The following is a 22170-nucleotide window of genomic DNA, read 5'->3' as shown; positions in this document are numbered from 1 at the left end:
TTTTAATGTCCGTTTTAAATCTATAATTTACAGGTGCTGTGCTTAAGTTTGTCAGTAGAGGAGACGCTGGATCATCAGACAACCAGTTAAAGCACAGACTCAGTTGAGTTAATATTCACTTACCCTATTTAATAAATATTGTTTGTTTACAACTGTTCTGTATATAGGTCTACTTAGTCTTAGACTGTTGGACTGTTTTAAAGGAGGGAGGATTGGAGGAGGAGTGGGAGCACTGTGTGGGGTGTTAGTCTTAAATAACATTACATTAACCTTACAAAAATACATGATAATTATACTTTTTTTTTCTAGTAAATGAAATGATTATCCCCTTCATTAATACATTTATGTTGTGAACATCAGTAATATCTCCTAGTATTAATATTTTAGTGATTTGAAAAATGATACGCCAACCTACAGATTTAGCATAATAATACACTATTGCAAAAATCTCATTCAAACAAAGGGTAGTTGCAACCCAATAAGAAAACAAAAACAAGCAATGGATTCGTCTTTTTCAGTATATTGAGCAAAAATTATAACAACGTCATACTGTGATTATATTGGTCCTCAGTGAGTAACTATAATGATAACAAACCATAAAAAGGTCATACAGTGATTATATTGATCCTCAGTAAGTAGTTATCAATGATAACAAACCACAACAAGGTCATACACAGTGATTATATTGGTCCTCAATGAGTAGTTATAAATGATAACAAACCATAACAAAGTCATACAGTGGTTATGTTGATTTTGAGTGAGTAATCATAAATGTTTACAACATTGCAAAAAAAGTTACAAGTTAAACAAAGTGGTACAATGTATATATTGATCCTCAGTGAGTAGTTATAAATGAAACAACATTGCAAAAAAACCTTCATATTTTAATTTTCATGCTTAAGTCATGCAGTTATTATACTGGTCCTCTGTTATAAATGTCTACAACATTGCAAAAAATACTTGGATATTAACATCAGAACAAATTCACAAAGCGATTTATAGATTGTTTTTCTAAAATCTTAAACTGACTCTGTCAATGTGATCTGTCTCCATGTTGTGTTTGTCTTGAATCCCTAATTCACATATGCCTCTACTTTAGTGAGAAGCTCAGTTGCCCCGGTCAGTGCTAACATTTCATTCTCTGATTTGAACCATCCATTTGGAATGTGGGGAGGCGGGTGGTAGTTGGGATACTGAGTCTTTTTGGCGTCCACTCCCAGCATCTTCAGATTTTCCACAATTTGAGGCAGAACTGTCAGTTGGAGATTGTAGAGGGAAACCTTTGCAGCCATGCCTGAAATGGAGCTACCGGGGGGACGTTGACCATGTCTTTTATACCCTGCAGCTATGAGAGACTTTTCCACTGCTTGGTGGACTTTGAACAGACACCACTCTGTGCTCCCCCCACCAGCTTCATTGTAAGCTGCATCGAGATCACAGCGCGCCTGTCTACACCAGCGCTGGGCCTCCTCTCTGTTTGGCTTCGGGACATTTTCATTATGGGTCCAGAAGTTGTAGGAATGGTGGCCTCTGGAGAATCTCTCTCGACCATATCTGTGATGCCTGGCCTCCTGATTCCATTTCTCATAGAAGTCGCTGAAATCTGAGTAGCTGAAATTTGAATTTCCCCTTGGAGAGGATGAACTTGCAGTTTTGCCTTTGCTGAGCTCTGCAATTTGATTCTGCAAGTATTTGAATGCCTCAGTGGCGAGAGATTGGCAGTCAGGGTTTTTGTCAGGATGCCATCTTAGGTACAGTCGCTTGATGGCTTTATGCCTCTCCTCCTTAGGAAGAGTCCAGATCTCTGCCAAACATTTGTCAATTTCCCTTTTAGCTTCGTCAATAGAGGCCGGGGAGGATCGTGTAGATGAGGAGCTTGTAGTTGGTCCTTGGGAAGAATGTGGCACAGATCCAGCTAGTGGCTCCAGCTCCATGCAAGAAGCTTCAGCAGATGTGCAAGTCCTCCTTTCCGGTTCTGACTTCTTTTGTCTTTTAAACTGATACAGGTCAACACAACTGACTTCAATTGGCTCCTCTTCTCCAATTTCAATTTTGTATCTCCGAGAATATTGTCCAGAGTACCCAGGCAGTTCTTCAACAATAACTGCATAGATGTACTTGTTGTTGATGCTGTAGCCAACATATTCCCCTTCTTCAAAGTTATTGAGGATGTTCATGTCTAAGGAATCATGCCATTCTTCTGGAATATCTGTCCCAGGGAGTGGGGGATTGAGGAGCAAGCTTTCAGTTTCAGCACTGTCATGGATCCCATTCTTAGCCAGAGCTTTCTGAACGTCTTGCAGACTGTCACACGTGAGAAGTTGTCCAAGGACTGGGAGGTAAATTGATGCAATTCTGTGACCTAAAAGAGCATTAATCTCCTTTGTCAATGTCATATTGACTTCATTTATCACCTTATGAGCCATGTCATCGTTGTGTTTTAAGTAAAAGATGCAACCCTGTTGCTCTCGTTTGACAAAAACATCAGTTTCAGTGGCAGTTTTGTGTAGTGGCTGGTTATCCAGCCAGAGCTTCGTTTTCAGGCTTTTGCAGCAAACAATCTCAATACTGCCAAATGTCTTCTTGCACATGTCAGCAGCATCATTTTGCGTTATTTCTCCATGAGACTGCTCTCTGATAAGACAAATTAGTCCGTGTGTAAACGCTGCTGAGGACAGATGTTTTTCAAACCATCCACTAAATTCACAGTCAGACTCAAACTCACAAAGCTGCATGTGTACTTCCACTAGTTTCTCTTCAGTGATTTGAGACAACATTTTAGGTTGTAATTTCTGAGGCAGCAATTGCAGCAACCGATGATGCTCATAGATGTCGCTGCCCAAATGACATTCACTGAGTTTCTCAAGCAACAGGAACTTGTTCTTCAGTGCTTCTTCTAACCTACTGGTCTCAAACACTGTGTCATTGTAGTAGAGTTTGCATGAGGGGTATAATTTACCATCTACAGCAGGAAGATGCAAAGTCTGTACATCATCAAGAAGAGACTGTTTTCCCTCCTTCCCTTTGATTAACTGAAAAAACTGCTGAACAGCACGTTTCACAGTTTTCTGTTGGTTTGGGTTTAGTTGTGGTTTATCACAGGAATCGGCATAAACTGCAGTCAGAACATTACAATACTGCACTGCAGTAGGTTTGTCCTTTACACCAATTTTCTTTAGGAACTCTGCAAAGATGACATCCTGCGGAGAAATTGTGTACAAATATGGTCTGAAGTCACGGTCACAGGGGAGTGAAAGAGACGCTTCATCAGTCCTCACAAGCTCTGTGTCTTTTTCAACCAACACAACAGGAAGACCAGCCAGTGGTTGGCCTTCAAACCCGTTTGCTTGCAGGTAGGCATACGAACTTCGAAACACATCAGCACGGGTTTTGATCAACTGGTCAGTTTTACAGGGCGACTGACAGATGTTGCTCATGTTACTGGTTACACAGTGTGGAGGTGGTTGTTCATGAGCTCCTGCATCTTTCATCATTTGTAGGAGCTTCGGTGACTTATAAACTGGTAGATGTATAATTGGCATTGAAGACCAGATCAGTTCTTGATGCTTAGAATCGCTTTCTATCAAAGATCCTCTGATTTTAACAGCAGTTCTCTCAACAGCAAATGGTTGGTGATAGTTGCTCAGTTCTTTTTGAATTTTCACAGGAAAAATGAACTTAATGTCAGCTATGCTCTCCAGCAACTTTTCCTCTTTATTTTTGTCTTTTGACAAGGCTGCTTGGAAAAGTGTTGATGATTTCAGTTTCAGGTCTTCAAATTTAAAGTTTCCTTTTGCTTCCAATTCTAACTGGTGTGCAAACTTGATTATGTCATCTTTTGACACAACGTGATTCATTCCAAGTTCTCTGAGTAACTCTTTTAGGCAATTTGTTGTTAGTTGATCTCCTTCACACAACGCAGTCCAAAATCTCTTAGGCACAAATCTCTCTTGGGGCAACATTTTCCTGTATAGCTCGACACTCTCATCAAAGTAATATGATGCCGTCTCCAATCTGCCTTGAGAACTGCGAATCAGTTTCACTGTCTTCATTGAGGTGATGATTTTGTCCTTATACTGAAAATAATTCAAATGCAGTAACAGTCTGAGGCAGTGAAGCATCTGCGTCTCTGTAAGTTTGTGCACAACGGGCAGAATGAACTTCATGAAATATTCTATATCAGTCAGGATTTTGATGTTCAATGTTTCTGACAGACTGTAGTTCTCTGAATTGTTTTTGAGAAAAATGCTGTTGCCGTCAGGCAGGTTGAACAAATCTGGAAATGTTATTGAATATTCGGTGTTGAGGATAAATACCTCTTTAGGTCCATCAATCCTCACTCGGTTACCATGTATTGTTTCAAATAATGGTAAGGATTTGAGCTTCCTCTCGTACCCTTGTTTGTCTTTGGACTTAGATACTCCAGACTGCAGGAAACGCTGAAGCTCTTTCATCTCACCAATGGAAAGCTGGGAAAACTCTGAGTGGTTAATGTTGTAGACCTGGTCCAACACAGAGCTTGTGTCATTCACATCCATAAGTTCAGGATGTAGAAGTAAACGTTCCTGTCTGTCTACATGTATCTCAGAGAAGAATACACTGTCAAGCTTCATGAAACCAAGTTTAAAGAGGATGCCTGATATGTCCCTTTCTAAGGCAAACTGAATCACACTTGGCATGTCTTTCAGTGTTTGCAGAAAGGACTTGTTGTTTAACCTTGGACACACAACAGGTAAAATGCAGCAGTCGCTGAAGATCTGCTGCACATCCCTTACTGTCAGACTTTGTTCATCACCACCAGATGTAGCAGGTTTAATTTGACTTGTTAAGAACTTCCAAAGTGATTTCAACCACTGCAACATTGTCTCGTTTGGGACATGAAGACCACTGTGTGGATCAACCTCACAGTCCTGAAGAAGATGCTGATGAATAAATGGCTTCAGATATTCTGCTGCACAGGGAACTGTCAAACTTTTGACAAGGTTGAATGTTTGTAGAACATGAATGTGGTCTCTGTTGGTCTGATAATCTGCAAATTTGTCCTCATTTCCAAAGAACAAACTGTCATATCCTGATATCAGCTTGGGAGATTTGGAGTTAAACACTCTCAAAACTTTATCTCTTGTGAGAAGAAGAGGGAGCCCGTTGACTGAACTGGAATCATCCTTGGTGATTTTTTTCAAGGTGAACTCTTTTAAGCAGAAAGTCAAAAGCTTTGAACATCTTTTTTCATCTCTGATCAGAGTGGCAGTTATGGGCAGGGGCAAATCCTGATCTGTCTGGGTTGGGTCATTGATGGGTTTTTCTCTCAGGAAAGCCTGCACAGTTGACGGATTCACATCTTTCATTTTGACACCAGCTGATTTGAAACTTTTCCAAACTTTTTGCATTTCCATGGAAAAAGGAACCAATGTCATTCCAAGATCTTCCAAAATGGGATTTATCTCGTCACTTACTGACTGTGTGAGGTAGGGTGCCTTAGTTGATTCAGTTTCTCTCACATTACACCAGTCAAAAGAGTACTCCTTAAATTCTCGGTCTGCAATTCGACGCACTGAACTCCTCAACACTGGAATCACATTAAGGCCTTTTTCTTTGATTGATCTGTATACCTCATGTACCATTTCATGCCAGTCTTGACCAACATCTTTGGTCACAGTTGGCCAAAAACACAAGTACGAGGATCTTAAGTATGACTCAATATCTGCAAAAGGGACTTTCTTATCAGGAATGTTACGGCTGATGTACTGAAGGAGATCGGCATACAGTGGAGCAATGACATTTAGTTTCAAAGATTCATTCCAGTCAGATTTTTGACTTTGCCCATCTTCTTTCCATAGGCTTCTCCTGGCAGAATCTACCTCAAAGTTTGCATTGACATGCACTGGCAGTCCAGTTTTCCCTGGCAAAGGAAGAGAACAGAAGGCTTCTCCAATAAAATCCTTGTGGCTGGATATTGCCAGATCTGAACTCATCAATATCTTTGAGCTCAAAGGTGCCGCTATGGCTGCTAGGGGAAGTTTGTCTGAAAGTGTCATTTCTCTTTTGCCACTGTTTTTGAATGAGCCAAACTGTTCTGCAATGATCCATTTACTTTGTCTTTTATCTGAGGTTGAAATCTTGGTTCCATAAATGGCCTTGTGTGGTGTTACTGTTTTGCCAGATTGAAGTGCATTTTGTTGAAGTTTTACAAAAGCATCTCTTCGTTCTTTGCTTGTCTGTGGTATGCTTTTTTCAACCACAAATATGGTATTGAGTTTCCCTGAATGTTCACTGATTTCATGGACGTTTATTTTGCAAATGTTTTTCAGAAACAGAATTAGTCCTTCTGGGTCTTCAGAGAGGGCAGAGCAAAGTTCGTTCATGTCATGGTCAGTGACTCCCTGTTGTGATATTTTAGATGTGTTTGCCATGGCACCCATTCTTAGAGGTAATCTGAACATGGTGCCCTCTTTAAGAGGAAATTTGTCAGGAAGAAAGGATTTGTAGACATCCATGTACATGTTCTTGAAAGCGTCAGCTAGTTTATAGCCAGTGCCAGTTGGTGGCTTGTCTGAATGACTTTCAATGTATTTTTGGTTGGGATCAGAAATGCAGAGTAATTCATCTCCAGTGAGGATTGAGGGACAATCAGTGAGATGGTAAACAGAGTTGAATCCCACTCCGTATTTTCCTATCTTCCCTGGAGAGTTGTGCTTTCCTCCTTCTCCCAGCTGTTGAATGCCAGCCAGGTCAGAATCAGAAAACACTTTGTTGTTGAACACACATAGTGCTGGACCCTGCAGATGGTTCCATTTCTTCCCAAATGTTTTTTCTTTGCCATGCTGTCGTTTATCCCAAACAAAGTGAATTTCTGTTGCCTCTGCATCATCAGCATTTTGGATAAGCTCTTTAAGTATATCCTTCTTTGATGGATATGCTGATATTATGTTTTTAATTCGAACGGTTAGTTGCTCCTGCTGTTGAAACTGAAAAGCAAATGGTGAAATGTTCTCAACTACATGGTTTTGCAGACTATGATGCCTCGTTGTTTTGATTCCAAAGTGGCGAGCCGCAACACGTGGGATATTCTCGTGGCATAATGTAACACCTGAAGCAACTGGCATCCATGGGCTGTCATTGTAAAACATCTTACTCGCAGGTTGTAAAACACCATGTTCATTGGGTATCAGACAGTCACCCATTGTTTTCTCTTTAGCCTCATACATCCCTTTGTTTAAAATTGTGAGGCAAATTGATAGATCACTCTTTGGCAGGGGCGTGTTACCATGTTGAGAGTGCAATTCCCAGAGTACTGTTTGATACTGACTGATTGTAAAATGTTCTTCAACACCTACACTTTCCCAGAGCCCCCTGAAACAAGTGAAGGCAGGTGGAAGTACATAGAGATAGGGTTTTGCTTCAAATTGCCCATTTTCTGCTACACGCTTCACATTTACAAATGTATTGCCAACAAGAACGAATGGGAATGAATTTGCCATCTGTGAAATGAAAGTGGAATCCCCAAAATCACTGAGCCAATGATCCAGAAACCTGTAGCATTCGCATGCTATTTTGTGAAGCATGGATCTGTCAATAGACTGAGATTGCTCACATGCTTCTTGCAACTGCTGAAACACTGTCTCAGGCCTTGGACTGTCATGAACTCCCAGAATTTGCAGGACTTGATCAGTGTTGTGTATTTTCAGATTGGTATGATCCAGCACAGGTTGTGTCATGTTAACGAGCAGGGAACATTTGTCACTAAAAATATCAGTGGGCCTTCTAAGTGTTGCATTTCTTTCCATTTTTGTATCACCGGGGGAAAATGCTGGGAGAAATTCTGTCATCTTCAGTGTTTCCCAGGAGGGCGAGTCTTCGTCAAACATATGATTTTTCAAGAGCTCAAGAAGACACTTCAAATGCCCGTATGCTTTCTTTTTGTCAGTGCTCCAGGTTTTGGTTATTGTGGCTGCTTTCTCTGTGATGTCTTCCAATGGGAGATGATCATTTGCCATTCCAAGTTCCAACAAGCGCTGAATCCTTTTGGGGGAGCAAAAGTCATTTTTGGTACCACCAAGCAATCGTCCCTCATCTGTTTCAAAAAGACAGGCCACTTTTCCTGATGGATTCACAAGTTTCTTGATATACTGGAGCTGCCCGTCTGTTGTGGGGATGCATGGATAGTGGACCAGTAGGGAGTCAATTTCTTTGATATTAAGGTCAATAGCGTGAAGCACAAGAGTATCCCTACTCTTAGGGTCCAGGGTATCAAGGTTGTTAAACACTGCTTCTTGGTAAAACTTCTCCCAGTTCCATGTTCTGTTGCGTAAAGCGTTTTCCAGGCCAGCCTGTTTGAAGCTATTTCTCAACCACAGTGGAAGAGGAACAACATGGTTGGGTGCTTTTGCCTGTTTCTTGCATACCTGCACTGCAAGTTCATGGATGTCTTTAGCCTCCTCAATACTCTCATGTAGAAATATGGCATTGTCCATTGAGCACCAATGTTCTCCATCACTAAAGAGCTCTGGGCCAATGGAGTGCTCGGCGATGGTAGAGTAGAAGGCATCCACCAAAGGCTTGAAAGTTTCACTCACTTTCCCTCTATTGGGCCAAAAGTTGTGATAACAGTATGCTTCCAGTTGATTGTTTTCAGACATGTTCTTGAGTACTAAGAGAGCAGTAACATATGCTGTCACAACAGGATCCTGAAGAAGGGCTTTGTTCCAGTCATGTTTCACTCCACTCTCCCATAGACCTTTTCGGTTGCTCGTCACAGCAAATGTTCCATTTACATTGACTGGAAGACCTGTTTGAATGGAAAGAGGAAGGAAGCAAAATGCCTGTCCAACAAGATCTGTTTGTAATGAGGCCAGTTTCCCAGTGTCTGGATCATTTTGTAAAGGCACAGCAATCCCCCCAATAGGCAAAGAGAACTTGGCTTGCTTGTTTTCCTGAAGGGCCATTTTCAAAGACTGATGTGTACCAAAGCAGTTGTACAGGAGCCAGGACTGGACTTCAGATAGACCAGACTGCTGACTGGTTATTTGGACAATGTGGACTGTGCAGCAGTCAATGACCTCTTTGCATTTTCCATCAAGTTTTATCAGCGATTTCTCAGCTTGATGCTGCTTTGATGCAGTGGTTTCATCAGGAATCCTCATTGTACTCAGAGTGGTCTTGGAGACAGTGAGGATGGTTTCTATTTCGTCATGTCTTGGCGGAGTTGATACATCGCTTGATATACTTTGTAGAGATAATGTATTGATGTTCTTCAGAAACAGCAGGTGAGTTTGTGAATTCTCAGTAAAGTGCTCTTGAAAAGTGATGATATTGTGTTTGTGATACACCTTTGAGCTTATTTCTGACTTGAGAGCCTCTTCTTCAGTTCGGAAAGGTAGTTTGATCAGAGTTCCCGGATAGGGTTCAGGGAGACTTTGTCTGGTGAAATTGCAATCAAAAATGCGTTCATATGGTCCAAACTGACCAGGAAACCAGTGAAAAAGTCGCTGCTGAGAGAGATCCAGCTTGATTCCAGGATTTGTTTTATGTTTGATGTGCTTCTTAAGGTGAGTTACATTTGGATCTAGTATGAGAAGATTGTTGCCACTGAGGATAGAAGGAACATCTGTCACATGATACACAGTATTGAATCCAAGTCCAAACTTTCCAATTTTTTCTACCTTGTTTTCCTTTGAGGCAGCGCCAACTCTGACAATATTTTCCCAATCCGAAGCTGTGAACTGCTCATTATTAAATGCCCAAAGACATGGTCCCTGACAAAGGTTCATGTCAGGGTCAATGAGACTTTCAGGGGGGTCTTTGTGCACTCTGAAATCCACCAAGAATTTACAGGCCTCTGCCCCAGCATCCTCTGCATTTTGAATGAGCTCTTTGAAGATGTCACTTTCTTCATCATACTCTTTAAGAATGTTTTTAATCCTCGTCGTTATTGGTTCAGACTGTCCACACTGTTCTATTCCCACTAACTCTGGAGCGAGGATGTGGGTACTGAGAAATCTGATGTTAAGCCATTCAGCTGTTGCTTTTGGGATTTCCTCATGTATGACATGAATTTCCTCCTGACTGTACTTAAGCTCTTTCAAACCATTTTTGCTTACGTCACAGAAGACTGCTGTTGACAGCGGTTTAAGGGTATATTGTTCACCCTCTATGAGGACTGGCACTGGGATGTCATCCTGAATTGTCTTCTTCTCTCTCCACAGCCAGTTTAGAATTTCTATTGACACTTTTATCTCAGATGAACTTGCAAATGGCTGTTGCCTTCCTTCAATGGTTTGCTGGATAGAATGAAGAATGCCAACAATTTCTTCATCTGAAAGCAATGTTCTCAGGCCGAACTCCTGGAGCAACCTCTTGTATGGCAGAAATTCATTTGGCACCTTCCCAATGTAAGAGCTCAGATCTAGATTACGTGGGTAATCTAGAACCAGATCCTGTGGTGAAACAAACTGGTTGTGGCTCCACAGCCAACGTGTGTCCTTGTTTATCATTGTTGCAAATTCAGAGATGTGGTCCTGCATGTGTTTGTAAATGCTATACAACTTTGTTTTGAAATCCACATTTGTATCAGGATCTACCATTTTCTGTGCTTTTGATTTCAAGACTTTCAAATTCTCAATCACTTTTTCAGGCGGGGGTAACTGCTTGAGACCAAGTTTGTTGCTAACTTTGTCACTGAACTCTCCCACCAGAGGCATTACATGCCCAACAATGTTCTTGTACTTAGAATGTCTTATTTCATTTGGACAGAAGAAACAACTCTTCTGAGATTTGTCATTGCAGTGCTTTTTGTCATCACCGGGTTCAGCACATGGTACCCATTTTAGCATTTTAAGGCGATCAAGCTGCTCATGAGAAAACTTTGACAGTAGATCATTAGTATCCAGCATTTTCAAGAGCACCTGAGCTCTATTGAGAGCCTCAGTTTGAGAGTTAACATGCAGTTTATCAATCCGTGTGGCGACATGCAACAAGTGCTCAGGTGACACATCTGTTTCTTTATTTAGCAATCCCAGATCTGTTAGGCTTTTAAGCATCTGTGGTGTGTGAGTGTATAAAGGTGGGGGGAAGAAATCACACTCAAAGATGACTTTAAAAGTTTGAATTCTTGGATCAAAAAAGCTTGAGGTCTTTTTCAGCTCTCCATTCACATCAATGAACCTCAAGTCCCTACATCTGCGTTTCAAGGTCTGATTTTGGGAGAAAAGGATATTACCATGCTGTAAAATCCAAGTCATGATTTTCTCAGTGTCTTCTTTTCTGTAAGCTCTCCTCTCAATACAGTCAATGAGGAGATTTGCTGCTTCAGCTGTGTCTAAGAGTTTAACTTTGAGCAGCTGTAACAGCCTGCGATCAGCCTCAGTGGCACACTGCACAACTGAATCAGGCATTGGGAACTCTGTTGGTACTGTTAGACCAGAAATTAGAAGGACAGCCTGTTTTGATTGAGCTGCAACACAGGATCCTTTCATGGTTTGAAACAGGGGCAACTTTGAGAGTAAATCTTTCTGACTGACTGAGAGAGAATCCAGACGAGAGAGATAATCTTTCAGTTCTTCTCGTGCATTGTGAGAGGCAGTCTTGAGTTCTCTGATGAGATCCTGAGAATCTAAATTCATCAAGACTTTCACGACACTCATTGGAGATGGGCACAGCACATAAGAGTCTAGGTCTTCATGCTTGAGCCAATCGTTTCCATTCACCACTGTGCCGCCGACTTTGTTCACCAACTGAGCTATTTGTTCTGGCAAGTTCATCTGCTTGCTCTTCTGAAAAATGAGGGTTGTGTTCTTCTGTATTCTTGCTAGTGATACAGGCTGACTGACAGACATGGTACTGACTGGTATTAATGGCATTCCAGTGAAATTACTTAACTCTTTGAAATGAGTGTTGAGAAATTTCCAGAATTCTTGGAGCCAGTCTAAAGGTGGATGTTGACTCTTGCTGATGTCCCAGGTAACAAGCCTTGTCCTCATCTGCCTCCAGTCCTGTGGCAAATACCTCCTCGTATATTCAGCCACCTGGTCTGCATCAATGTTGATGACCTTGAATAAATCTGAAAAATAGATTTTTGAAAAATGTATACATAAATATATGTATATGCAGCATGAACACATGTAGACAACAACTTTTAAATCACTGTACTCTATAAAATGGCATTCTTACTTTTCCTGGCCAGTTCTTTCAGGTGGATACTGCAGGCTGGACTGAGATCTTCTGGGATGAAGAGGTGTTTGCAGCATGGTAGCAAGGCTCTGCACAAAGGACATGTTTGTTTAATGTGCGTGTAACAAAGACATTTGCATATAATTTTTGTGCACAATGAGTGGCCAAAGTAAAAATAGATGTAATCTAATCCAACACAAACAAAATAATATACAGAAGCAAACAAGTGTGAGCTGATCAGTACTAATAATCCTAAGATTGGATCTGTGGAACAACTGTCAACGAGTTCACTTGTGCAGTAGTTGCTGCAAATTACAGTAAATAACTGTTAATTGTTAATAATGGACATCCTGCAGATGTTCATCCAAAAATTTGAGCCACATCTGTGGTGTTGTCTATTGTCTGGAACAAATAATATGGTTGCTGAATGAATGAAAGCTGCCATGTATGTAATCTGAGATTTTGAGATTGGGATGTGGGCCCACATCTACAGTTTCAAACCTTATCATGACATAGTTGAAGTTGCACTAATCGATGTTGAATATTAACAATGGATCCAATGAAATGTTTAATGTGAAAGTGGTCACTTGTAATGACAAACCCACACAATCACATACCTATCTTTGCTGCTCCCCTTAGTTGTATAGAGTACTTTAGCATCAGCTCATTGTTTTTGTTTGATGGGCTACACCTTAACAGTTCTGAATCAGTTTCAATTCTCTCATTAACCCCTTTTCGAGCTGTAGCTGTAGTAACACATAGGAGCATTTAGCGACTAGATAAGAGCCAGAAGACTCCCTCTGCAGTTAAGAGTGACCAAAACAGACCTAGATATAGAGTATATTTAACAGGTGGATACAAACAGAACTCTAAATGAATGCTTATGTTGCTATTGGTCTCTTAGATGAGTAGAAAGGCAGCCGTTTGCTAACATGTTCACCGAAATAAATTAATTTCGGGATATATGTTAATATTTTCTGGAACTGTTTTTAACCCCTTGTTGTTGTAGCACTTTGAGATTTCCCTGAAATGTAAAGTGCATTATAAATAAAATTTATTATTATTATTATTATTATTATTAATATTGTGTTTAGAGTCTGTTACCCTGTCCCCTAGTGGCCAAGGTGGTTGAGTTCAAAATTGACCAAATGTTAATGTTTTACTCCATAAGCTACATTATTAATGTTAATAACTACAGCTACATCATTGACATTAGTAAAGAATATCCTCCTCAAAAACATATCTTCAAGCACAGAGATTCAACATCATTGTATGTGGCTAGAATACCAAAACCTTTAGTTTCAAACAAGTGATCCTTATCCATCCAATCAACATTTATTTAAAGTTCAAGTTGTTGCTTTTAGCCTATAGCTGACTATGAACTCAAGCTACACACCACATTGGTTGGTCCATAGTGATTATAGCAATAGTGAAGGTAATAGTGATTGTTTTGCTTGTTTACAACAAAGTGTTAAACAACAGAAACCAGACCAATTGACAAACTATGAATGTAAGCCCCAAATGATACAAACTACATTTATAACCACATACTCTTCACTTCTAATAATAGACGTTTCATTAGCAACAATATATTTTTATCTAGAGAATAAAGCCCAAAATTAAAACCATACCTTGGAAATTCATTGCTGTCAATTAAAGCAGTGTCCTCTTCTCTGTCTGTGAAAGACCTGAAAGAGCCATCATTGAATGGAAGCAGCTGAAGACCCTCAAGGTCTCTGTATTTTCCATCACTCAAAATGTACTCCAAAAGACAGAGTTTGTCATCTTTGGAGATCATGTGCACACCAATCCTGCGGAGAATTCCCCTTAGGAAAGTTGGAGTTACATGTTTTAGAGCATTGAGGTTTGGATAGGCCTCACTTATAGCTTTTGCCACACTATCTGGTAAAGTTACCAGATTTTCTCCGCAGGACACCAAAGTCCTTTTAATAGCGGCCAGTACGTCAGGGCCTGTTGGACCATTACAGGGGAACACAGCTTCTGATGGAGTGACAAACTTTCTTTCATCTTTGGCAAGAGACAGGACAGCCACATTCTGTCTAAATAAGTGATGAAGAACATCCAGAGCAACAGCATACCACTTGTCTTTGTGCTTTATCTGGGTGATATCTGGCCACAGATCGTACACGGAAGAGGCAGGCAGAAAAGATTCTTGGGCAAGCTGGATAGCATCCTGAATGATCATTAGGTATGCCTGTGGGAGCACTTCCTTCATCAGCAATTCATTCCACACAGCATGCTCGTCATGTTTCTGGTCTTCCTCTTGCCACTTGATGTGTCTTCTGTTGTCTGTGAGGCCAAAGCATGCGTTGACATAAACTGGGAGTCCTGTCTTGTTGGATTCATTGTTTGGGAGGGGGAGAAAGCAGCTCAGTCTGCTCTCACTACAGTCCTCTTCTCACCACAAGGGAATGCCAGGTCAACTTGAGGGAAAAAGCTCAACTTTTTTGCGAGTGAATCAAGATTTTCTACATTGCCTTCTTTCATGGTACATGTTGTCACAAGCCACTTTGTTTCTTTGTGGTCTTCTGAGTTGAGGGTTATCAATTTGAACCTTGTTGAACCCTTAATAATTGACTCATCTTCTGACTCCAAAATGACCTCTGTTGGGACTGAGGATTTCACTTCAAGTCTGGTGTTAACGTTGCCATGTACGTTGATATGTACCAAAGACACAGAGGTGACATTTTTGAGGAACAGGAGGCTTAAGTCTGCATCTGCAATGAAGCTATCAAAAAGCTCCACCACCTTATCAGAGTCGTACAGATTATCTGAAATATCTGATGCCTTGTTGCGCAAGGGGAATCTGAAAATTGTCCCAGCAAAGTGCTGATCCTCTGTGATGACTTTTGACCACTCTTGTCTGCTTGCAAGTGAAACTATATCTCGAAAGGGTTGAAACTGATCATGCATAGTCAGTAGTGCTTCTTGGTCTTCTAGATCATCCAAATGCCACCAAAAACCTCCATTTCTTTCTCCAAATATTTTTTCTTGGGGGTCCATGAAGCCAAGGTGCCCTGAACTGAATATACTTGGTACATCTGTGAATAAAGTGAAACAGAGTTTTTCCCCATTACTTTACTACACATGTTCCGTAAAGACTAACACTGAGACCATTAGGTATATGTGTGATAAAAGTACATAGTTTCACCTGTTATGTGGTAAACAGAGTTGAAACCGATTCCAAACCTCCCCACTTTGTCTGGGTCATTGCGCTTGACACTCCTCCCTGCCATCTGAATTCCTTCCCAGTCGTCTTTAGTGAACGCTGCATTGTTGTAGGCGTAGAGAGCAGGACCTTTGCAAAAACAAATAAAAGTTATTTTCAGAGAAAAGTGCCTGTGACATTAGGTTTTTGCATCCATGTGTTCATTATTAAATCTGTGCACTACCGCTCTATAACTGCTTATATTAATGCAGCAGACAAGGTAATTTCTGCCAGATCGTCTCAATATTGTAAACTGATTTAAGTAGGTACACTTTCTTTTGGTAAATTTTTAGTAATGTTAGGGCCTTTTTATGTCACCGTGAGTGACATATATTGCAGAAACTGCCTTAAAGAGGTGGTATTATGCTATTATGCTTTTTGGCCTTTTCCCTCTACTTTATTGAGTTATATACCTTTTTTGTGCATGTAAAGTGAAAAAGCCCAAAGTCCAGCACAAAAGGAGTTCCCATCTCCCACAGAAAACACTGCTCTGGACTGCTTGAAAACAGCTTGTTTGTAGTCCAGCCATTTCCCTTTCATCCCTGTGACGTCCCAGGGATGAAAGCTAAATGCGCCTCATATGACGCTCGCCAAGCGGCTACTCAAAAACACCAGTGGAAAAACACTGAGCTGCAGCACACACCTCTCCTCTCCCTTCCCAACACTAGTTACCCTCCAGGCAGTCAAATTAAACCATGTAAACCTGTTCTGATACAACCCCTAAATACTCGGTCTGTAAAGCTGTTTGTCCATTTGGGCTACTGTAGAAACATGGAGGCGTCCATGTAAGAGAACCCGCTGTGTATGTAGATAGAAATGTCTCATTCTAAGGTAAGAAAAACACAACGATTCATTATGTCTTTATATACCACTGAGAACTCAATTATGGAAATTGTATTGTATTTTTGTCGACAGAGCCTCCTAAATATTACAAAATGAAACTTCAAGTCCGAAGCTGCCAAATGCTTCAAATCAACCGAACTGGAAAGTGTTCCATTCAGCTGCGGAAGCTGTAGCGGAGAACAATAGTGTCGTTGAGGTAAAAAGAAAACAGGTAACTTTGCTCTAGTCATTTTCACACTACTTCTGCCACTTAGCTCCAGTGTTTTCTGACAGTAGCCTATTTTAAAATGTCATTACTTTGTGATAATTGGTTACAAGGGTTAGCTAGACTGTTACCTAATCGCATGATTGAATTATCAGCAGATATGGTGGGATTTAGGGTAAACAGACTGTTGTAGGCTACCTGCAATACAATCTAACACATCAAAAACCTATAGCAATCTACTACTGTATACATTTGTAGTGAACTTAACTTTGAACACAAGTAGGCTAGCTAGTCATATGTTAAAATATAACATTAATTACATGCATACATAGGCTACAGTATGTAACAAATCCTTAGGTAGGGTGGAACATAAGCTTCTATTAAAGGCACTCATATACAATAGATGAGGTGTAATAAGCCATTAGCTTACTTTTGTTCTGTACATCTAATTAAAACTAGAAGAATCAAGCCAGTTTCTTCATTTCTTTCTCTAGATAGGAGGAACCTGTGCATGTGTGTCACTCACACACTCACACACACACTTTTTAGCATACTTTTATTTTAATTCACAAATAATTGTGTATCATACAGGATTTGAAAATGTAAAAATCTGTTGGTACACACAAATAAACACACACAAGTATTACTACTGCTATAAATACTATATAACTATATAATTATATGTGTATTCCAATGTTGAGATCAGTTAGTGAGAAAACAGTTTGCTGCAATGTTTACATCCTGTACTGTGTTCATGAACTATGATGTTGCTGAAATCAGTACAGCCTCAGATCCCTGGTCTTATACTAGCAGTGCAGTGAGGAAGGATGCTACTGTAGGCCTAGCAGAGACAGGGAGGAGGGTGGTAGAGGTAGGAAGAAAACAGTGACACACAAATGTACTTTGGGTTTGTAATTAACTCTACAGTAGTAGTTTTTACTGTATGTGTAAATTTGTTATAAACGTGCTCTTTAAAAAGTAGCAGCCTAAGCATTTTTTGCTAGTCACTTACATTAAATGTTTAAATTGTTACATATGGTACTGCTTATATTATTTCACCAACTATACAAATGTAAGTAGTTAATGTGTGTGTCCGTGGGTGGGGATGCGTGAGTGTGGTACTGTGGGCTGGTGTGGCTACAGTGCCAGGGCTTAATATTTGTCCCAGTCCGCCCCTTGATGGCTGAATTTATTTACAATAAAAAATAATATAAAAATTTGGTATGATGCAAATTAGCGACAACAGGCATAAACGAGAAACCAGTGCTTGGAAAAGGTTCCCAGGTACGTATTGAATATGTGCAAACAGGCAATGGGGGAATACATACGCTATCTCAGCTGCAGTCAGAAAGGAAGAGGTGTGATGCGAATTAGCGACAATCGGCGTTAAGGGGCAAATCATAAGAACAAAGTTTGCATTTGCTTGCCAGAAAACAGCCTGTTATTGTCAAGATAAAAAAATAAGAATTTATAGTAATAACAAAAAACACAACATACACACCTTTTTGGCCAACCACACTGGACGTTGGGCTGTAACCCACAAGAAAACAAGCAGAACATCCAAACTCCTAAAAGTAGCGACCAGGGCTGAAATCTGAGTACTGGACCTTTATTCCAGGACGCTAACAAACTGTGTTATCAGGCTACCTCCTGTTTGCTCTATTTATCATTTTTTTATATGTATTTTTTGTTGAAAAAGGAGTCAGGACTGATGTTGACACCCATCCTAGAAAACTTATTCTTTGAACATCCTGCATACCTTGGTATTCTCCCAGTTCATCAGTCCAAAGGCTCTCAGTCCCATAGCTTCTCTCATCATGGATGAAAACCACTTCTGTGGCTTTAGCATCATCTGCATTTTGAATCAGCTCCTGTTGACAAATAAACACAATAAACATTATTAGAGTTTGGGAGACCAAAGCTAAGACTCAAGGATTCCTACGTTTCTCTGCACCACCGCCACTGTGTCAAGCTGGAGCTACTTTATATGTTTGTTGTTGTGGAAATATCAGTTCTACCAGATAAGACAAAATTTGAATCCTCATAGACCTTGTATTGTTTGCAAACAAGAGTCAATATTTATCTGAGCTGCTTCATCCTTATACATCCACCTGTTCGCTCAGGTCAGTTGACAAACTTCTTCTGAGAGTGCCTAAAACCTGTCGCAAACTTAAGCTAAACTTTTTTACAATGAGCTTTTTTGTATTCAGTTTCACAATAACTTATATACTGTAATATTATAACATAAGGAACATCTATGTGTTTTGGAAACACGATTATCAGAGGAATTTCCCTCACATGTTCAATTAGACTCTTGGGACTACAGTGTACGAAATGAACACTGCAGATTCTACTCTATAGTAATATTGGAGGCTTTAGTTTGTAGTAGTATTCAATTGTACTGCAGCATACTCAGTACAATCAGTGAATTGTCAAATGTAGAACACCAGTGCATGACTAAATTAAGCCTGATTTCACAATCCAGTATAATTCATCTCATTATACAACCCTGTGTTGTACATTTTAGCAGAAGACATTTTGACTTGTTATTGCAGGAAAAGAACTGGTGATCTTTAACATTAAAGAAGGTTGAATTCCATTTAGATGCTTCAGTTTCAGGGTCCTGGTATTGTGCCTGTGGGCTGACTGTCACAATGTCATGACACTCGAATACAACAGAGCCATCATTACTCTAATTAGTAACACCTTCTATGACTAGTCAAAATGTCTGCTGTGAAAAAGGCACACGGAAATGTGCTTTGCAACAAATTATGAAAAACAGTATTTTGTGGTAGAAAAATACATTTTGTACATTTTTCCCCATTAAGCTTCGTTGATGGAGTAGGTACATAATTGATGTGTTATCTGTTTAGAAACAACTGAATCCAGCTCAATGAAATACAGTATGTAGCAGGAAGATTTGGACCATGAATTTAAATAGGCTGCAATGCAATAAAGACTTCTGGACAAGGGGCACAAACAGCAATTAAAGCAAATCAAACAGATCTAACTTATTGCAAAATAAAACTTCAACAGATTTTTGAATTGAACAACTGCTACATTCCTGAGTGTGACCTTAATATTTATCTTTAACCATGCTGATTATGCCAAAAGAAATAGACTTCCAAAATTGAGTTGTGTAAAAGTAAGATCTAGGTTATGTATCAATTAGAAAATATTAAATATTAAATAAAGTAAGTGTTATAAACAGTCTCTGACAAATCATTGTACCAACCTTCAATATTTGTCCACCATCTGGATATCGACGAAGAATATCTTTCAGGTAGTCAATGAAGGGCGGTGCTGTTGCCCCGAAGGCCGCTCTAAACAAAGCAGGATGATTAAAGAGTAACAGTTACAACACAGGGTGGGTTCTCCTGAAACAGTTAGCACATGTATTTGACTTATATGTTTAGCAATAAAGTTTAAGTGCTTTACTTTAAAGTAGACCTGTTGTTATCTTGTTGGACAATAAAATGGATTCAGAGCTATAATGTTCACAAGTATATCATACGTGAATCAATAAAGATGCGTGCTATAAGACTGATAAAAATCTTATGAATAAGAGTTTGTAAGTGATTATTACATTGTCACGAATTGTTATTGTGCATAATCAGTTTTGCAAATAAGCTCACTGTATTAATCAAGCAATAACTGCTAAATACTGTATTTCTACACCAACACACAGCAGTTGCCCTCACTTAACAGGAACACTATAAATATGAGCTATGCTAATTGTTAAATTAATCATTCATTAATGTGTAGATATTTGTTTATATTGATCAAACCTTATCTGCAGGATGAACACTGTCAGGTAAATGCAAGTCTGTATAATGTTCTTGATTTGTTCGCAAGATAGGTCTGACATACAAACGTAGTCACCATAACAGCAACATGATCTCTAATTACTGATGCATGATATTTAATAATAATGATAATTTACAGAATTGATCTATACTCAGGAAAATAAATTACAAGATCCAAAAAGGTGAAATCTCAACCAATGGTGAAGTAATTGCTGTATTTGGACCTTATAGCCAGATGAAGTGTACACGATAACAGTACTTAGCCTTGATAAGTGCCATTGCACATTGCTCTCCATGCCAAACGTCAGTGATGACTATGATATGGTGACTAACAAGCATGTACATACATGTTGTACTATATGATGTATGGTGTTTATGAAGGTCCACAATTAAGAACCACCATTTTAAAATTGAATTTAATCTGATGTTATTTTCGATAAGGCGAAACACTATATGCAAAACAAAACAAAAAAAATAACTAGGCAGTCCTCTGGCTGGGGACTGATTTAATACATTTTTTAAGAAATCAGTGTCAGTAACAAATATTGCTTCGGTGCACAATTTTGGTCAAAAGAGCATGTACTCTTATTGGTGGCTCACCTTTTACTGTCATCAGTCAGCACATGAAAGTGAAAACAGATAACGGCACAACTCACCGAGTTTTTTTCTTTGCCTTCTGACTCATCCTTCCAGGGTTGGTTTCTGTTAGAGAGTCAGAGTATTGTGACAAAAGCATTGCAGAACAAACCTCCTTTAATCCACATCAAACTCATGTATTACACATTACTGTATTCATTGTTTACTTACACTACTCTGTTTGGCCATGTGAAAACTAAGAGCATGGTTAAGACATGTATGGTCAGACCTGGACTGCAGATGCACAGCTGTAAGCTAATTTTATTACACAGACTGACACTAGGTGAGAACTAAGTCAAAGTTTTCTGATTATATTCAAAATTTGTTTATATCAGTATAATTTGTAAACACAGGTAAAACTATGGCAGTTTCACAAAGCAGGTTTATGGAGCTTTCTGGAAAACCCACAAAACCGGAAACAGGTAATTGATACCATGTTCTAGACGGTAAATAATGCATATACAACACAAAAAATATACAAATTAATCAATTCAGAGATATATTAAAAATACGAGTAAAAAAATATAAACATAATAAAAATAGACAAATTGAACAATTAAATAAAGGAATAAATTCTTCTTTCCCTAACACATTGTAAATAAAAATGATAATAATTTGCTCAGAGATGCTGACAAAGATGCTAATAATTACACATTAATAAAATCACAGTACCTCACTCATGTTAGTGGAGGGGCTGCAGCAGCTCCGCAGTTGCCAAGTTCAAAGTAATGAAGTTACATCAGTTGTGCTCTTTATAAAGGACTGTGAGGTCCAACCCATAGACTGTATGGTCCAACCCCAACGGTACACATGGTTTCCAGCCAAATTCTGTCTCGTTTCTCTTGTTTTCCACCGTGCCACGGTATGAAACGAAACTTAGGTCAACAAGAATGGTTTCTGCTGCCATCGCCAATGAAACGAAACTATTGTGAGGAAGATAAGGTCTGCCCCTCAAATAGCCCTTTAATCATGACAACACCGCATCCACGAAAATGGACTATAGGCCGTCATTGGGACATATATATAAAAACACAGAGAACACGTAAAAACAGACAACACACAAACAAATGGTTCAGAAACAACCAATGGACAACATCAGAAGACCACACAGCGCGCATGCTGGGTTAAAAGCAAGGGATACAAATGAGTTCTGTTCAATATGTAACTTGGATTAATTGTTGTATTTTCCTCTAAGGTTTTGTGTCCCTGCTGCCCCCCCGACATTATTCATCCCATTTAGGACCTTTATTCCGCCACTCGCTAGATGATGCTGCAGCCCATGT

At 39.6% G+C, this 22170-nt stretch overlaps 1 protein-coding gene across 1 annotated transcript; it reads right to left on the bottom strand.

The window, feature by feature from the left end:
* Nucleotides 1–504: 504 nt before the first annotated feature.
* si:dkeyp-118h9.7 (sacsin) lies at nucleotides 505–22169 on the bottom strand. The gene is given in 9 exon segments (XM_038720335.1): nucleotides 505–12058; nucleotides 12169–12257; nucleotides 13800–14583; nucleotides 14586–15230; nucleotides 15341–15487; nucleotides 18205–18316; nucleotides 19681–19768; nucleotides 20908–20953; nucleotides 21560–22169. Coding segments are annotated over 8 exon segments (12879 nt in total). The 5' UTR covers nucleotides 20937–20953; nucleotides 21560–22169; the 3' UTR covers nucleotides 505–1073.
* Nucleotide 22170: the final 1 nt, after the last annotated feature.

Source organism: Micropterus salmoides, unplaced genomic scaffold, assembly GCF_014851395.1.
Source record: "Micropterus salmoides isolate LMB-PRFRI ecotype aquatic unplaced genomic scaffold, ASM1485139v1 Ms_hic_scaffold_15, whole genome shotgun sequence".
Taxonomy (NCBI): domain Eukaryota; kingdom Metazoa; phylum Chordata; class Actinopteri; order Centrarchiformes; family Centrarchidae; genus Micropterus; species Micropterus salmoides.
This window is presented reverse-complemented; position numbering and strand designations above follow the sequence as displayed.